The sequence below is a fragment of the Tupaia chinensis genome, unplaced genomic scaffold (genome assembly GCF_000334495.1).
Source record: "Tupaia chinensis unplaced genomic scaffold, TupChi_1.0 Scaffold000316_1, whole genome shotgun sequence".
NCBI lineage: Eukaryota > Metazoa > Chordata > Mammalia > Scandentia > Tupaiidae > Tupaia > Tupaia belangeri.
Window position 1 is genome coordinate 7,229,635 of NW_006159809.1, and position 17,885 is coordinate 7,247,519.

At 50.1% G+C, this 17,885-nt stretch overlaps 1 protein-coding gene and 3 pseudogenes across 1 annotated transcript in view; 2 read left to right on the forward strand and 2 right to left on the reverse strand.

Annotated features, from left to right (window-relative positions):
• Positions 1-3,667: 3,667 nt before the first annotated feature.
• LOC114008267 (uncharacterized protein C11orf98 homolog pseudogene) lies at positions 3,668-5,688 on the forward strand (annotated as a pseudogene).
• Positions 5,689-12,153: 6,465 nt separating this feature from the next.
• Positions 12,154-17,677, reverse strand: LOC102496978 (non-POU domain-containing octamer-binding protein-like; annotated as a pseudogene).
• Positions 13,328-14,200, reverse strand: LOC106735159 (non-POU domain-containing octamer-binding protein pseudogene; annotated as a pseudogene).
• CD207 (CD207 molecule) overlaps positions 16,433-17,885 on the forward strand; it is a 7,278-nt gene continuing 5,825 nt past the window's right edge. Inside the window, exon 1 of the mRNA XM_006151315.1 lies at positions 16,433-16,796. Within this exon, the coding sequence (XP_006151377.1) occupies positions 16,433-16,796 (364 nt within the window). The remainder of the gene's footprint in view (positions 16,797-17,885) is intronic.

Below are 17,885 nucleotides of genomic sequence, written 5' to 3' on the forward strand. Positions count from 1 at the left end.
AAGAAAAGAAAAACAATGAAATGACTTTTCCTCTTCCACAAGAGTTTGTTCCTACCTTTCCCTTAGATCTCAGCTCAAACGTCATTCTCCAGGGAAGCTTTCTCTAATCTCTGCAGGCAAAGCGGGCTTCTCTTTGATATGCTCTGATGGCTCTGTGTACTTTTCCTCTGTGTCACGTAACACAGCGTGTGCTGAACTTGTTTGTGTTCTATTTATTGTAAGCACCGCACTGTTTGCTCACCCCTCTGTGGGCTCTGGCACTCAGAGGCAGGCGGGAAACCTTTGTCGGGTGGCTCTCTGGTGAGTTCTTGGTTCTCTGAGAAAGTGTTTTGTACTCTGTGTGCGACGGGTGGGTGGAGTTGCTCTTTCCAAGGCCCTGTGCGCATAGCCCTGCAGTCCTGCAATGTGATACTGAGCCAGGAGGTTTGCTTTTTCCGCCACAAGATGGCTCCCTTCCCTCTTCCCTTTCTGGTTCAAGATCATTAACTCTGGACAGTGCTGTAGATTTTTTCATTCAACGATCAAGAAAATTTTTTGTGGCACTGAGCTGGCTATTTCCACACAGAGTCATCTCACTTCACCTGAATTGCCTTAACAATTGCCTTGACAGAGGTTCTCCCAAGTCATCCACCCAACTGGTACGTGGCAGAGTCAAGATGTTGTCCTAGGGCAGGTTTTCTCACTGGATTGGTGTTTTTCAGCCCTGTCTGCAAGTAGGACGCATCCACATGAGTTATTACAAATACTGGTGCCTGAGCCCCAGCCGACACCAATTAAATCAGAGTCTCTGTGGATGGGTGCTGGCATTTTCACGAATGTGTTCCCGAGCTGAGGACCACGGCAGCAGGTCCTTGACAGGTAGCTCTCATTCTTACTTACTGGGAAGTCCCGAGAAGCGTGAGCATGCCCGGTTGACCAGTTAAGAGTCAGCTATATTCTGAGAAAGGCTTATTTGTTGCAAATAAAAGCATGCAACTCTGTGATCTTTGTACTGTTTTTAAAAACTTGCTATAGGGGAAACTAGCAGTTGGAGTAATGGCTATGTCACTGGACTCCCATGTAGTCAATCATGGTTCGAGTCCTGGACCCGGTGGTTTAAACTCATGCCAGGTACATGTACGTGTGCACCCAAGATCCTGAGAGGAGAATGGAGAAGAAGGGATTGCAGCATGGCCATCCCCGCTCGTGTGTGTGTATGTGTGTGTGTGTGTGTGTGTGTGTGTGTATTTCTCGCTTTCTGTCTCTCAATCTCTCTCTGTCTTTCTGGTGAGCGCACACGCCCTGTAACAAAAAATAAAACAAAAGCAAAACAAACAAAAAATTTGCTATAGGGTACAGGCGCTGCCCAGAGAGAGACACAGAGAGAACAAAAACAACCCTCTGGGGGATGGCCATGCAGCAATTCCCTCTCCTCCATTCTCCTCTCAGGATTTTGGGCATGCACATGCATTTGGTGTGTTTCTTTTCTTTTCTTTTTCTTTTTTGGATAAGTTTTTGCTATAGGGCATGTGTGCTCTCCAGACAGACAGAGAGAGACAGAGAGAAAGAAAGCGAGAAATTACCCCACAGGAGGGATGGCCATTAGGCAATCCCTTCTCCTCCATTCTCTTGGGATCTTGGGCATGCACGCACATGCGCCCGGCGTGAGTTTAAGCCACTGGGTCCGGGACTCGAACTGCGGTCGACTACGTGGGAGTCCAGCGACATAGCCATTATGCTAACTGCTGGTCCCCACTTGGCGTGTTTCTAAGCCACTGAATCCAGGACTTGGGCTGCACAGTTCGCCTTGTGGGAGCCAGCCGCCTTAACCACTATGCAACTGGCTAGCCCAACTTTGTATTGTGTTTTAAGTAAAAATAGCTTGAAAAAAAAAAGTCATGTTTTGTACTACTTTAATTTAAAATAATTTTACTTTTGGACCAGCCCTGTTGCCTTGTGATTAAGGTAAAACCGGATCCCCATTGCCAACTGCCATTCAAGTCCTAACCCTAATGTCTTGGGAAATACACTGGGTGTGTGTGAATGCATGCCCTGAATCCTCACAGGAGAGAGAGCTGGAGAAGGGACTGTGGCATAACCATGCCCCGTGCAGGGGGTGTTCTCCCTCTCTCTTTCTGTCTCTCTGGTGAGTGCACATGCCTTCTTGCCAAAAAAATTCTTTTTCATTCTTTATGCATGTGTATCTGAGGGAGAGAAAGGGAGATAGAGATAGAGATAGAGAGAGAGAGAGAGAGAGAGAAGGATGAGCACTCTCTATAGGTTCTGGTCACACCGTGATCCTCTCCCTCCAGCCCTCCAGCCCATCAGATCTTGGTCACTCACATGCATGCATGGCGGGTTTCAAGCTGACTGGGCCAGGGATTTGAACCATGGTTGCCACGTGGGATCTGGCTTCTCTTGAACAGCCCATTACCACTGTGCTACGGAGCTGGTCCTATGTCATTTCATATACAATTTCTTCTTGCTTTAAGCTTATCTGAGGATATACTTTACTTTTCTTGCTTGTAAGATGGCCATGCATTATCTAGAGATAACTGAATTCTTCTGCAGGATACCGACCATGGCTATTGTGTTCCAGGGTGGAAAATTGGTATCCCGCACAGAGCTTGGCATACAATGGGCACTTGAGGAATTGCTCTGGATGAATACATGAATGTCTGAGTAAATGACTGAGAGGCAGTGCCACCGTCCGTTTCTGTGGGACTGTTCCCCATGGCGACATGATGGGAGACACTCATTCAAGGGGCTTGGGTAAAAACAGCAGCCATAGAGCCTGTTTGAGAAGTGGTAGGAGGCTAGTAAAGGCTTAGCTAGGGGGATGGACCTAGCTAAACTCAGTAACTCAGTGGGAAAAGGAAGTTTGCAGACTTTCTAAGATGGGAAAGGAAACCAAAAGCATAACATTGCAGATGAGAGCAGTTTTTTCATTTAGTCTCTGAAAAAGAACAAAATAAAAATGCTTGGAGAAACAAACCCATTGTTGAAGTTGGACAAGAGGGACCAGCAGTTGGCGTAATGGCTATGTTGCTGGACTCCCACGTAGTTGACCACAGTTTTAGTCCTGGACTCGGTGGCTTAAACTCACACTGGGCATGTGTGCATGCGTGCCCAAGATCCCGAGAGGAGAATGGAGGAGAAAGGATTGTGACATGGCCATACACCTTGGGGGGTGATTTCTCGCTTTCTCTCTCTCTCTGTCTTTCTGGTGAGCACATGCGCCCTATAGCAAAAACCCCTCCAAATTAAAAAAAAAAAAAGGTGGACAAGAAAGTTGGGAGGAAGCAAATGCTGCATTGGCTCATGTGGTGAACAATGCCATGATTCATTTAACACAGGCATATGCTGAGATTGTATAATTTATTGGCTTACTAATTTTTACAATGTTATTTCCTATTATTATTTATTTTTTTAAAAAATCTGACCATAGTGAGACAGAAAGAGAGAGAGAAAGGGAAAGTGAGAAAGCAAGCCACCAGGTCTGGGATTCAAACCATAGTTGGTCATGTGGAAGTCTAGCACTTTAACCACCATGCCACCTGCTGGCCCAAAGGGCTAACGGTTTTTGTAAAGGACAGAATGTCCTGACATAATATTGGGCCTATTACTGTGGGATTTTATTATTTTGGAGGTCCTTTTTTTTTAAATTTTTCTTTATTTTATGTGTGTGTGTGTATGTGTGTGTGTGTATGTGCACGTGTGTGGGTTTGGGCTCTAGTTTAATTTGGGCTCTAATTTCATAAATAGCACATGCAACACACACATGGCAGGCTCTGTTACACTGGACACTTGCTGGCTCTTACCTACTCTTGCATGGGGAACTTGACCCCAGTCACCAAGCAGGATCCATGTGGCCAAGAGAGATTATTATATACATTATTACACATGCATGGATGTGAGAGATCAGTTCTCATTCTTTTACCCTCTTCCTCCAGGACAGGGGACCCCTGGCAAAGGGCTGGTGAAGCACAGACGAGTGAATTCTGAAATCTATGCCATGGGCGGGGCTGCCATCATCTTCGGTTCCTCTTTGCTAAGGAACCAGTGCTAACTCCTGACCAGTGTGCTTAAGGGGACAGTTTCAATCCTGGGGATTCTCTTCTGGATGTCCCACAACGTCACTTCCCCATGAGGGCCGAGGCTACACTCGTTTTCAACTCTTGCCTTTTCTCTGCTCAGAGCAGTAATTGGTAGTTCGCCACGGTAGCTTGTTTTGTATGTTCCTGAGACGAATGGCGGGGGGTGGAGGCTGATGAGAGAGGCTGTGATTCTCCTTCCACTTGGGTCTGTGGTCTCTGGAGACCTGGGGACTTCTCAAAACTCACTAGCCTCTAACCAATTGACGGAACTGGGTTGGTTAGAAAGCAACTTTGTGATTTCCCATCATTTCCCCGACAAACCTGCTTTTCTAGCTTGTCTTCTTTATTCCTGGAAGGAAATTCAGGCAGGTATTATAGCTTTTCTGGTCACATTAACATACTGAACGATTTAGTCAATCAGAAAAGTGCGCTCTAACAGCCATGGGTCCTCCAGGGCGAAAGATCAACCGGCCCAAAGGGAACCGAAGAGGAAGCTGTCCAGGTGCAGGCAGATGCTGAACTGGGAGCGGCGACTGAGGCACCAGGTGGTGGGGGCTGTGGCAGACTGAGGGCTGTCCACACGCCATCCCCTCAAGAAGCAGGTGTCCTGGGCACATGGCAACATCACTCTGTCAGGGACGAAGTGCAGAACACTCCTCCAGCAGGCCCGCCTTGCCCAGAACGAGAAGACAGCCAGGGCTGGTGGACCACAGCCCAAACAGCAAACGAGGCAAAAGCCCTCCAGGACGTAGATGTGGAGGACCTCGGAGGGGAGAGCTGAAGTGCTTACTGCTCCCATCTGAAGATTCACAGAGTGAGGAGGACTTGGTGGTTGATGCAAGATGATGCAGAAGACTTTGGAGGAAGTATCGCCCTTTTTCACTCTCCCCAGAGTCCTCTTCCGTAATGGTCTCCTGACCTCCCCTGGAGAGGGATGTGAAGGAAGGAAGAGGTCCAGAAGACAGATTGGAAGGGGCGCTTGTAGCAGTCAACTCTATTTGTAATAAAGCCCTAGATCTCTGAAACAACAAAAGGTGCAAATTTGTGTCAAATTAGCATGGCCTCTCTTCCCAAGCCTGGGTGGTGGCTGCCATCACAGGGGCAGGCAGGCGCAAAGCTCCCATTCACACCGCGAGCCTTTACTGGGCAACCAGCAGGCCTGTGCTGTTGCCGAGGGGAGGCAGACACGACAGGGCTCTTCCCCAGAGGCCCTGGAATCCAGCGGCTCGCATGCGGAGAGCTGGATGAGAGGGTCAGACAGAAGGACAAGGTGGGAAACACAAAAGGCCAAGGAAGGTCCCAGAGCACAAGCCGAGTTCAGAGCTCGCGGGTGTCACGGAGCAGGAGGGTCTGGCACTGACCCGGAGTGACCCCTCCACTCTGGCCTGTCCTCAGGCCACATCCTGACCCATGGGCTTCTTGCAGACCCAGTGAAAGGACGAGCCGCAATCTATGTCGTTCCACTTCTCCTGGGTGTGGACACAGTCTTCGGTCTGCCCATTCGAGTGTCTCCAGTTGTCCGGCTGATTCTTCTCCCAAAACCTGGAAATGGCAGGGCTTTATTGTGCTAGATGGAGGACGTGTCCCTTCCCCGTGTGACATAAGGAGCCGAAGTGATGTGGATCCTGGCTCCTCCAGTGGCCCTGGCATGGGGACAGAGTTGGGGACAGGGGTAACTTGAGAGTGGCTCTGCTGAGGTTGCCCTTAGTTACTGGGAGTCCAGGGACAGGGAGGGTGTCTATGATGCTGTAAGCCGCCACTGCAGAATCCATACTCAGACACCTTCCGAAGGGGGTGGGGACCCCTTGGGACCAGGCAGGAGTAGAGCAAATAGGATAGGAAAAAACATCATTAAAGACACAAAAACCAGGAAGACCCACTCACAGATTGCCTGCCACCCCCAGACCTGTCCTCTCCTCTGTGGCAGGGTCCAGGGGCCAGCAGGTTGCATGGTGGTTAGGGCAGCTGGATCCCACATGGCTAACTGTGCAATTTGAGTCTTGGACCCAGTGGCTTGAAAAACACACTAAGTGTGTGTTCTTGCATGCCCAAAATGCCGAGAGGTAAGTGGAGGAGAGGAGATTGCAGCATGGCCAGCCCCCCTTGGGTGGGATTTCTTCCTTTCTCTCTCTCTCTCTCCAGTGAGCACATACTTCCTATGGCAAAACTAACTAACTAAATAATTAAAAATAAAAAGAAAGCACACACCCTTTTCCCCAAGTGCCTTTTACTACTTTCCTGATAGGAATTTTCCCTCCCACTGTGCACAAGCAGAATTTCTTTGACCTGAAGAGCTGGGCCCACCTCCCCTGCCTGGTACGTGACAGCTCTTCAGCACGGTCTGGCTGCCCACCTGCATACCCGCACACCATTTCAGATGGCAGGGGGTGCAATGGCTGCTCCTGTGGGCCTGGCCCACTGTCAGGGTTCCAGAGGACCCTGGCCCATATGATGTCATAAAGAGGAGAAGTCTGTTCCAGGGTCAAGGCAGCCTGGGAGACCCCTGCAGCATCCTCTGCCCTTTTTAGTCTTGGGAGAGTCTTCCCTTCTCTCCAGAATTGAGAATGCTTTATTTTTCCAACAAGGGAAACACGATTTTAGAGGGCAGGGTCTATGGTTGTCTTCTTCTTTGCTGTCTCCTCAATACCTGAGGCATAGCAGGTACCCTAGAGAAATGACTGGTCATACCTACCCCTCCTCGGTTCCTTTGTCCCATCTCCTGTCCTAGAATGCACATCCAGAGGATGGCATGGAATCCTTTGTCCATCAGAGGTTTGCTGGTCAAATCGCCATCACGTTAGATACAGGAGTCCCCTCTGAGGTCTTTGGCCAGGTCTGAATAGTAACAATAACCTCTCATTTCATGGGCATCCCCCCACTTCACTCCCTCTCTCCTTCCCTGTCCCCGCGCCCCAGTTTCTTCCATGCCTGACTGGAGAGACTCCGATCACCACTCCTTGGACACGATTCCCAGCGCCTCTGGGCATTCACAGCCCAGGTCTCTTCTACTCTCATTGGTCACTCCAGGTCCCTCTCTAAGCATAAGGCTGGTCCCAACCAGAGAGGGAGGAGAAACACCAAGCCGTTCCATTCTTTTTGCTTTTAGTCCTTTGCTTTAGCTGTTCCTTTTTTCACCCTTATCCAGAAGAAGTCTTAGAACCCCAGGAGCATGGGAAGAAGGGAAACAGAGAAAGGAGCATGGACTTCCCATTCCCTCATCACGACAGAGATTTTGGGTCACCCTAGGTTGGGCCCAAGTTCCCCTTCCGCCTGGGAGAGCTGGCGTCTCCTGAGTGTCCAGGAGAGCTGCCTGCTTTCCTGGCAGGAACATGCAGCCGGGGCGACTGTCTCCTGCTCTTTCCTCCTCCCAGGCCGGGGTCAGGCAGTGCTGACTCGCATGGGAGAGGCGCTCGGTAATGCCTGCAGATGAGAAGGCCATGGGATTGTGGCTGTGACTCACTCCTTCCCCGTGAGGTGGGAAATGAAACTCTGCGGCCTGGGACTCTTACACCCACCTGCTCTGAATGCCCAGAGGGCCCACAGCACAGGAGTCTCGGCTGCCTGTCAGCTTCCTTGTGGCGAGTCAGCCTAGTTCTGGCCAGGCAGAATTCCTCCTTGAGGCCTCCCTGCCCATGACTGGAGGAAATGCTCCTCACTCAGCCCCTAGCTATGCTATGGACCCCAGCGTGGCGGGACTTCCTGGTCCTGCCCTGGGACATATGAGGGCACTTGGGGGCTCTCTCAGGAGAGTGCACTACAAGCCAGAGATCGGGAAAGTCAGCTTCTTGACAGAGGAGGCGGGACCAGCACTCCCAGGGCATATAGTGTGGCAGCTTCTTTCTCTCGAATGTTCCGAGAGGAGACAGAGACACCAAACGCCCTGGGTCTTCAGTAACTTAGATTATTCTCCACTCTCAGACCCTGGACCATAGCAGGTTTAGATGTAGGGCCAGAAGCCAGCAGCAGAGGGCTGAGGTGACTCAGGTTCAACAGAGCACCAAGCACAAGCCCAGAAGCAGAATGTTCTTTAATTTATTATTTTTATCCTATTTGCCAAAGAATGTGTATGTGCTTGCTAAGGTGTGTGGGGGGGTGGTAGGGAGAGAAGGCACCCCCAATGGGATGTGGTCACACACAATCTTTTTTCCTTCAGTTCTCCATCCTGTCAGGATTTTGGACACACACTCACATGCACCAGAGTGTTTCTCAAGCTGCAGGGACCGAGATTCGAACTGCAGCCAGCTGTGAAGGATCCGGCTCCCTATGGCCTATGTACAGGGCTTAATGTGCTATGGGGCCAGCCCTAAAAGCAGCACATTCTAAGCCCTTCTAAGCCTTGGTAGAACCAAGACTCTGTAACCAGATGAAGAGAGCAGGTATATTCATGAGTCTAGAGACCGGCCGAGAATTGGAGGCCTTCAGTTTAGACGTGAACTAATGTCAAAGCTGAGGCCTAGAAGCTAGGCAGAACATGGGTAGGGAGATGTGACAGGACAAATGGAACACTGTCCTCATGACCTGCCTTCCTGTCCAGAGCTTGGGAAGTGCAGTGTGGGGTCCTCTCTGGACTCCCTCATCCAGTCAGGGGATGGAAGTGCAGTGGGCTGCCACACTGGCCCGGCTGAGCAGGCAGGCAGGGTGCTCTCTAGAGGCAAAGGCAGTGGAAGCCCCTGCCAGTGTAGGTAGCTGTATCCAGGGCCTGCTAACCTTGTCCTCACCCTGATCCCTGACATCATGTCTTACTCAGCTCCACTGGCTCAGACTCAGCAACTCCAGGCCAGCTTCCCAGTTCTGGGGCCAGAGCTTTTTTTTTTTTTTTTTTTTTTTAATTCATTTCTGGTAAAATCTTTATGCCTTTGCCATGTAAACGAGAGCATTTGGAATCAGTGGAAGAAGCAATCGCTTCTGGACGGAAGATCCCAGTCCACAGATGTGTGGATTTCAGAGCAGAGTCGTGATCAGACACCCATTCATTTATCTGTCTGCCTGTCCACCAAACCTCCATTCATTCATTCATCTGTCAATACTCCATCCACCTGTTCATCTATCATCCATTCATTCATCCATGCATTGCTCCTTCATCTACCCATCCATCCATCTGCACAATCATCTATTCGATTATCTGACTGACTTCCTTCTTTTTCTCTTTCTCTCCCTCTTTTTCCTTTCCTCTGAGAAATATTGGTCGCGAGTCTGCCATATACCAAGTTTCCCAGATTTGACAGACTCCTTGAAAGCATGTGACGCTATCTAGAAGAAAATTTAGTCCTTCTTCCAGTCCCAAATCAACTACTCTCTGACCTGAGCCTCTCCTGCATACAGAACTCTCTGGGGTTGCAAGATGAGAGAGGGGAGCTGGGGACAGAGGAAGAGAGAGACAGAAAAGGAATAGTGTCTAGGGGCTCGGTGGTTGTAAAGTGCTAACACAACTGGAGCCACGTAGGAAAGGTCCAGGATTCATGTCCCAGGACCTTCCTGGGCAACCTGAGGATGCACACATGTGCCATCCCAGCCAACTGGGACTGGGAGTGGGTCATGGCATGGGGACCTTGTGGAGGTACCTGCCTCTCTGTTTCTTTGTTTTTCTTTTTATCTTTCCCTCTCATGGAAGAAATAAGCTTAAAAAACCAGTTTCAGTTTCTGGTCTGATGTTGCTTAGCACGCCGCCTTCCCCTCTCCCCAGAAGCTCACAAGCTGCAAGAAGCAGGAAGGACCCAAGTCTTACATTGGCATTTTGAATTTTCAAGTTGCATTTCATGTATTTGTTTTTTATTTATTAGATAGTGCATGTGCTCGCTGGAGGAAGAGAGAGAGGAAAAAATGAGAAAGCATCCTTCCATCCCCCCATAGGGGCTGGTCAGACTGCAATCCTTTCACCATTTCTCTCTCCTCTGGGAAAAATTTTGGGCAGCCATGCACACATGACCATCCCATTTTTCTTTTCTTTTTTTTTTTTTTTTTTTTAGAAGTTTTTGCTATAGGGCACATGCGCTCACCAGAAAGACAGAGAGAGAGAGACAGAGAGATGGAAAGCGAGAAATCATCCCCTAGGGGGGATGGCCACACTGCAATCCCTTCTCCTCCATTCTCCTCTAGGGATCTTGGGCACACATGCACACGCGCCTGGCGTGAGTTTAAGCCACTGGGTCCAGGACTCAAACCGTGGTCGACTACATGGGAGTCCAGTGACATAGCCATTATGTTAACTGCTGGTCCCACCATCCTGTTTTTCAAACCACTGGGTCTGAGACCCGAACCACATAGTTGACCATGTGGGATCCAGTTTCTTCAACCACCAGGCCACAGGCTGGCCCCAAGGTGCATTTTATAAAGAGATCCTGTATCAGCTAAGATGCATTAGTAACAGAGAGTAGAATATTTATTGCAGTGGTCTCCCTGCTTCCAGGCTTCCTGGATCCCAGTCTATGCTCCTCACAGTGTTAAGAGTGATCTTTCTGCAGCGTCCCTGTCCTGTCTCTCTCCTGCCTGAAGGCCTTCATTGGCTCCATGTCAGCCACAAGCCAAAGGTCAAGCTCTTTAATGCGATCCAAAAGGATCTTCCTGATCTGACCCCAGGTGCCTCTCTAGACTCATCCTCTCCCTCCTGCTGTCATGAACTTCCACTCCGGCCACACCAGACCTGCAAGTTGCCAAGCACTCCACACTGTCTTATCCCCCACACTTCTAAATACGCTCATCCTCTACCTGGGTACGCATTGCTTGTCTTTCCCTTGAAGTGTGTATATGCGCCATTGTTACGCCCTCACCTTGGACTGCCTTTCCTGCTAGACCCCGAGCTGCTTGAGTACCAGGTCTGTGAGTTCTTCATCTTCGAGGCCCCATGCCTGGTACATCTGGTACCTAGAAGGTCCTGAGTATGCATTGTGGAGTGAATGGATGGGTGGCTGAATGATAGATGAAGGGAATCTTTTTTTTTTTTTTAAGGCTAAAAATGTATTTTAATACCTTCATGCTGCATCGCAGCTCCATTTCTCAGAAAAAATCCAAATGTAAAGTATCAGAAAAAAAATCAAACATGGCACATCAATTAAAAAAAAAAAAAAAAAGCACAGCATAGCTACCTAAGAGGCAAGGCTAACGGCTACTGCCAGACCTTCAGATTACAACAACCCTGTTCCCAAGATTGTACTAGGCCTACCAAGAAAGGCTGGGAACAGCAACGTCTCAGACACAAAGGGACCATTCCTGGGTTGTCCTCACCCAAGGGAAAAATAGAGGCAGGTTAACACAAGGTTTTTTTTTTTTAAATAAAAACAGATTTCTACAAGAATTATTAATTAAATTAAATTAATTAATTATTATTCTTCAATTTGACTAGAGAGAGAAGGGGAGAGAGAGAGAGGGAGAGGGAGAGGGAGAGGGAGAAATGAGATGCCAGGCCCAGGACTTGAATCACGGCCAGTCATACGGGAGTCCAGCCTTCACCACCACTTTACCTACTGGCCCCAACACAAGATTTTTAAAAAGAGATATATTAAAATGAAAATCTCTAAGAGAAAATGTCCTCTTTGGGACACGAAGGGGTAGTATGTGGGATAACAGAACCGTGTGTAGCTGTCTGCGACCTCTGGGGATGTCTGCCTGCATTCTCACCTGGGAGTGAATGGAGCCGGGGGCTAAGGTCACCAGGGGATGTGTGGATGTTATGGTGTATGTGGCAGTGTAGCTGGGGTTAGGGAGTGTGGATAGGAAAGCAAATATAACATGAAGGGCGAAAGAACAGAATGAGCAAGATTAATGAGGTTTTAACTGGACCCATTTTGCCATGGTTCCCCTAGGCCCTCAACCATCACATCTGACCCTTAGGAATGCACCACACAGAGACTGATTAAACAATATACCACACAGGACTGACCTGTTAAAGACCACTCCTCTCTTGCCCTCTGCCTCCAGTTTTACTCCCTAGCATAGTACACACAGGGAAGACCTAACTACTGGGAAGAATCCCTAACATTTTTCCAGGATAGAATTCTGGCTAGTCCAAAAGGGTCCTTCTTTTAAGGGTTTTAGGAAGCTAGACACTGCACTTTGTTAGTATCAGAGATGTTTATTTGGAGCAAAGTCAGCTCCAGGAGCTGCATGGTTGAATGCAGGAGGAGTTCCACCAATTGCCCCGATTCCTTCCACTGTAGCAGCTTGACCAAAGCGTTCATTTGTTGGTAGGGTTAATCTTAAGGTTCCATTTGGCATCATAGTGGCAGGTCCTGGAGGAGCTGGGGTACCAGCTGGCACAGGAGCAGGGCGTGGCGCCTCTGTTGTTTATGCCCATGGCACCGCCCACAGCCATCTGACCCATCCGTATCTCCTGCTTTCTCGCATCAGGGAACAGTCTTTTGAATTCTTCCTGCTGTCACCACATCATTTCTTCCTCCTGCCACGGCATCTCTTCCTCACGGCGCCTGTACTCCTTCTCCTGTCAGCTCCAGTTGCTTTTGTTTTCGCACCTCTTGGTTGTGTAGCTCTTCCATCCTCTGAAGTCCTTGGCGCCTCATCAAATCCCGCTCATGGCGGGCAGCCTGCATCTCCACCTCCAGCATCTCACGAGCCTCCTTGATGTTGCGGTCCACTTGTTCCTGCTGCAGCTTCTCCATCTCAGTGAGTGCCTTCCAGCAGGGCATACCCATACTCAGAGCACCCGGGCTGTGCGAAGCTGGGTGGCTGCTCTCGCTCCTTGTGAAATTGCTGGTTCCTTATAACCGGCTTCTCTGGAAGTCCTTCTTCATCTAACTGGCCCATGGGTGTGGAGAGCTGAACACATGTGATGAAAACATGTGGCCTGTAGACATGCAGAAATGTCTTCCGTAAGCTACTCTAGCAGGGCTATTGAGAAGCATCTTCATACGAAAGCGGTAGCTGCCTGTTGTCAATGGTTGTCTTCCTGTTGTTATTGATACCCAATATCCCATGCTGCCCAGTACTGGGCTAAAGAAAGTCACATGCATTTATCAGATTGTCCCCCCAAAAAGATCAGAGAAATTATATGGCGCCAGTCATTTTCACATCCTCTGACGATTTACATCCAAAACCAACTGGCTTTGCATTCTGATTTCTCCTCCCTTATTCTCTTTGCATTCTACTTCCTTCTTCCCCATTCCTTTTGCATTCCGTTTTTCCCTTCCCCCATTTTCTGCCCTATAAAACAATAAACCTGAGGCTGGTTCAGGTCACAACTTCTCCATCAGAGAAGCTGTGCCCACCCGACCCTCGCTTTTCTATGCCTGTGTGTCTTTGTGTGTTTTGTTATTGCGTCTATTTCTAATCCACAGCCTGCCCCACTCAGAAAAACGTGTTCATGCTGAGCTGGTCCTGGCACATGAGCTCCATGGTCCCAGGCCCAGGAAATGTGGTTAGCAGAGAGGAGCCTGCACTGCATCTGTCCAGAGCTTTTCAAGCAGCTGGCTTCCCTGAGAATGCAGCGGTGCCTTTTCCTGAGGGCCTTCCGCCATCATCCACAAGGACTACAGCCCTTTCCGCCTGGCTGGAAAGTCTTCCTCCAACAGTTCATTGGACGAGTTCTGAGGAAGGTTTCGAACCATAAGGGATGCACTATGGCAGGCAAAGCGCACACATGGCTGCTTCCCACGGAGTGGCATGCTGTCTAGTTCTACTTTGGCAATCTCCACTAGGGTTCGCGTTCCCAAGCGGATAAAGCCAGAGCTTTTGTTCTTATGAATGAAGACTTCACCTGCCTTCCCATATTTCTCAAATAGTTTCCTCATTTCCTCTTCAGTGATATCGGGGGAAGATGGTTCACAAAGAGGTGGCCGTGTTGGGTGAAGGTTTCTCTCCTGGCTTCCTAAAATCCTTCAGGTCCATAGTCAAGCCCCGTTTTGGCTGGGGCCTGTCGCCCCTTTGCAGGTTCTGGTGGCGGCCGTGGCTGTAGCTGCTGGTGCCCCTGGTGGTGATGTTGCCGATGCTTGCTTAGAGTATGGTTTTGTTTCTCCAAATTAAAAATTTTATTACTCTGCATTTTTGTTCCCTCAGCCTCGATTGAAGACAGCATGGTGCCTCCTGGTCCTCTCTAACCTCAACTTTCTCTACCAACTGTTCTCTCCCCCGAGTAATGGCCATGCTGCACGGCCTCCACCACCCTGGGGAAAGAGCCTGCAACTGCTGGGAAACAGATGAAGGGAATCTTAACAAGAGACATGAGAGAGCTTTGGGACAAGTAAGTTAAAGTGTCCATGCAACAGACCCCCAGAAAAGATGACAAATGACCTTTTCCTGAAAGCTCAGACCTTTGAGAAGGGAACTGAGCTGTGGTCTAGGCCGAGCAAGATGTCAAAGCCAGGAATGCGGAACTTTGGGATGACATGGTGACCTGTTGTGGGACTCACTTCCCATTTGTTCTAGATAAATGGTCCTTGGGGAGACAGGGAGCCACCTGGCTGGAGGGACCAGGGTGAGCTCCCGGCATGAAGGCTGCAGAGAGGGAGGTCCCCGACGCGCACTTCACGGTGGACAAGCAGAACATCGCCCTCTGGCCCCGAGGCAAGCACCAGCCGCTGCTCAGAACCTGCTCGGGGCCCTGCGCCTCACCTGCTGTGTGTCGGTCCTTCCATAAACGTTTGCTTTTTCTTCCACAGAGCCTCCTTCCAAGCCGGCTCCGGCTCTGGTCCCGAGGAGGTGCCTCACGGTCCGCACGGCGATAATCTGCCTGGTGCTGGCGCTGGCCGCCTCCATCTTGCTGCAGGCCACTCTCTGTAAGTCCTCAGGCTCCTCGCCAGGCCTGGTCCTTCTGCATGGTGTCTTCTCCTTCGAGATCCAGGTCGCTTTCTTGCTCTGTGGGGTGTCTCCCGCCCATGGCCTTTCCCTGTCCTCGAGCGGGAAGAGTGCCCCGTGCCAGTAAGATGAGCTGCTGTTCTCCTTCGCAGACTCCGGGAGATTTTCCAGTTTAGGATTGGTGCGTCACGCTCACGCCCAAGGATATTCTTTTTTTGTCCTCAGGAAACAGTCACCTAGTTCTTTATCGGGTGTCATTTCATCCCCTCCCCCCAGCTCTGTGGCCCTCAGATTCGGAGTCCTGTGGAGAGCCCTTGAGAGGGAGTGCGATGTTTCTGATCCCCGAGAGACTGCATCCCAAGGGTGCCCTCAGCCCTGATGCCAGATGGAGAAACTGGCCAAGGAGCCACCACCTCCATGATCCAGTCCCCTTACCAGGACCCCTCACGCTCTCTCTGTTCTGTCCCCGTGAAGAGCACGTCCAGGGCAGCCTCCCTCCCTGAGTCTGTGTGCGTGGCTAACCTTCCTTCCTCTCCGGGTCTGCCAAGTTCCACGACTCAGCTGCTGGCAGCGCCTTCTCCCTCCTGCTAGGTTTCCAGAAAGCAGAGTGAGGAAATGTCTGTCTTCTCCCTTCCTGACCTCGGCGTAGCTGGTCTCAGACTCGTAGCCCTGAGCATGGCCCGCTCCTGCCCCCACCAGGCCCCTGGTCTTCAACACTGCCTTCCCCTGGGATTTTCCTTTGAGCCTTCTTGGTCTATTTTTGGTCCCTTATAAGGTGGCCAAGTCTGTGACATGGACAAGTGTGAGACGGGTAGGACAGGGAAGGGGAGACGTGATCTCACCAGCTCCCTTTCTGTGTTCTCTGGAGAAGCCCATTCAGGGTAGAAGTCTGCATGGCTGGCCCATCCCATGGCCATGGAGGTGCCTGTGGACAGACAGGGGAGGGGTGGTGCTGCTCAAGCAGAGAGCCACGCAGAGATCTCTGAAAGGAGAGGGCTTGCAGTCAAGTAACCCTAGGGAGAGAGACAAAGGGTGACTGAGGATTTCCTTCTACCAAATGTGCACTGAATACACAAAGGAAATTCCGGACTGGGTTCTAATTCCTGCTTCTGCTTGCTTGTGAGGTCTTGTGATCTTTTAAAATTATTATTTAAATTATTTATTTACATAATCTTATTATTGCTTATTATTATTATTATTGCCATTATCTTTAAGTTTTTGCTCTAAGTTTGCTGGCACATGTGCTCACCAGAGAGAGAGAGAGAGGGAAAGTGAGAAAGCAGGCCACCAGGAATGGGACTTGAACTGTAGTCAGCCATTTGAGAGTCCAGCGCCTTAACTACCATGCAGCCTGCTGGCCCACGGTCTCTCTGTGTTAGTGTTATCTGTATCCACCAGAGTCCTGGCGCACGTCGTGCCCATTGTACCCTTGTTGTTCATTAATGGCTGTGTGGAAAGTGGGTGGCAGTCTGAGGACTGTTTCGGTTCTTTGGGAGCGTGGTCCTGTCTCTTCCCCTCCCTTTCTTCTATCACCTTGACTACACCCCCCAGTCCTGCTCCTGGGGAGCCCCACAGCTGACCTCTTCACTTTCTCAAATCCAGACCCCTGGTTTATGGGCACGATATCAGACATAAAGTCCAGCGCTCAGTTGCTGAAGGAGCGTGTGGACAATGTCAGTGCCCTAGGACCTGAAGTTAAGAAGAACAGCGGCGGCGTGGAGGCAGCTGGCGTGCAGGTCCAGAGGGTGAATGCCAGCCTGGATCTGGTGCACACTCAGATCCTGATGCTGAAAACCAGTGTGGAGAATGCCAACGCACATATTCAGATCTTGACAGAAAATTGGGAGGATGTTAATCATTTAAATGCCCAAATCCCAGGGCTAAAAAAAGATTTGGATAAAGCCAGTGTGTTAAACACAAAGGTCCGGGGGCTCCAGAGCAGTTTGGAGAATATCAACAAGTTGCTCAGACAGCAAGGTAAGTGACTCAGAAAATGGCATTGCAAGTTGACCAGTGGCCACACGACCTTGCCTGTCTCAGACAGGAGGACTTTGGGCTGGTGAGAGAGGAGAGAAAGGGAGGGGAGAGGGCAGGGATCTAGGCTACAAAGTTAAGGAGAGGGCTTAGCCCTGGGGTTGGGGAGGACTTGGGGCTGCTAGGAGAGAGGAGACCAGTGTCTGCCTTGAGACCCTGCCCCGGGGGTGCAGAATGCGAAAGCATGAGGGAGTGGCCCAAACTCACCCATTTCCCATTAAGTTCCTTGTCTAGAGCCCTGGGCTCAGCCAATGGCCACGGCCAATGGAGAATTGCATTTCCTGTGTGGGAAAGATTTGTGGCCCATCTCTCATTCTCTCTTCTCTAACTCTCCTCTCTAATCCCAGAGGCCATGTCTGTCTCAGTCAGACTTTGAGGATCTGAGAAAGTGTCCCCAGAGATCCCAGAGTGGCCCAGTCCTGTCCCTTGCTATCCCTGGATTCCACGTAGCCAGTACCCCGAAGACACAGGAACACCAGCGTGCAGTTCATTTTACCCTGTTCCTTCATTCCTTTCACCCTCTTCCTCCAGATGACATTCTGCAGATGGTTTCCCAAGGATGGAGGTACTTCCAGGGAAACTTCTATTACTTTTCTCGCATAGTAAAGACGTGGTACAGTGCTCAGCAGTTCTGTCTGTCCAGGGGTGCACACCTGACCTCAGTGACCTCAGAGGGTGAGCAGGTGCGTGCCGTTCCTAGGGGCGCTGTGAAGGGGGTGAGAGAGCTGTCTGGGAGGGTGTGCGAGGTCATTCTGTGGTCACAAAACCCCCCAAATGCCTGTAACCTAACAATAAAGGGCTATTGCTTGCTCATACGACATGTCCAGCCAGGGCCAGCAGGTGAGTTCCATTCATTGTGGTTGCTTAGGGACTGTAACCAGAGAAGACGTCGTCCTAACGTTTCCACCATTGCTGAGGCAGGGAACGAGAACAAGGCAGCTCGTGGGATGGCTCTTAAAGTTCCTGCCTGGAAATAACACACACCCCTTCTGCTCATTTTGTTGTGGGGAAAAAAAAAAAAAAAAAAACCCT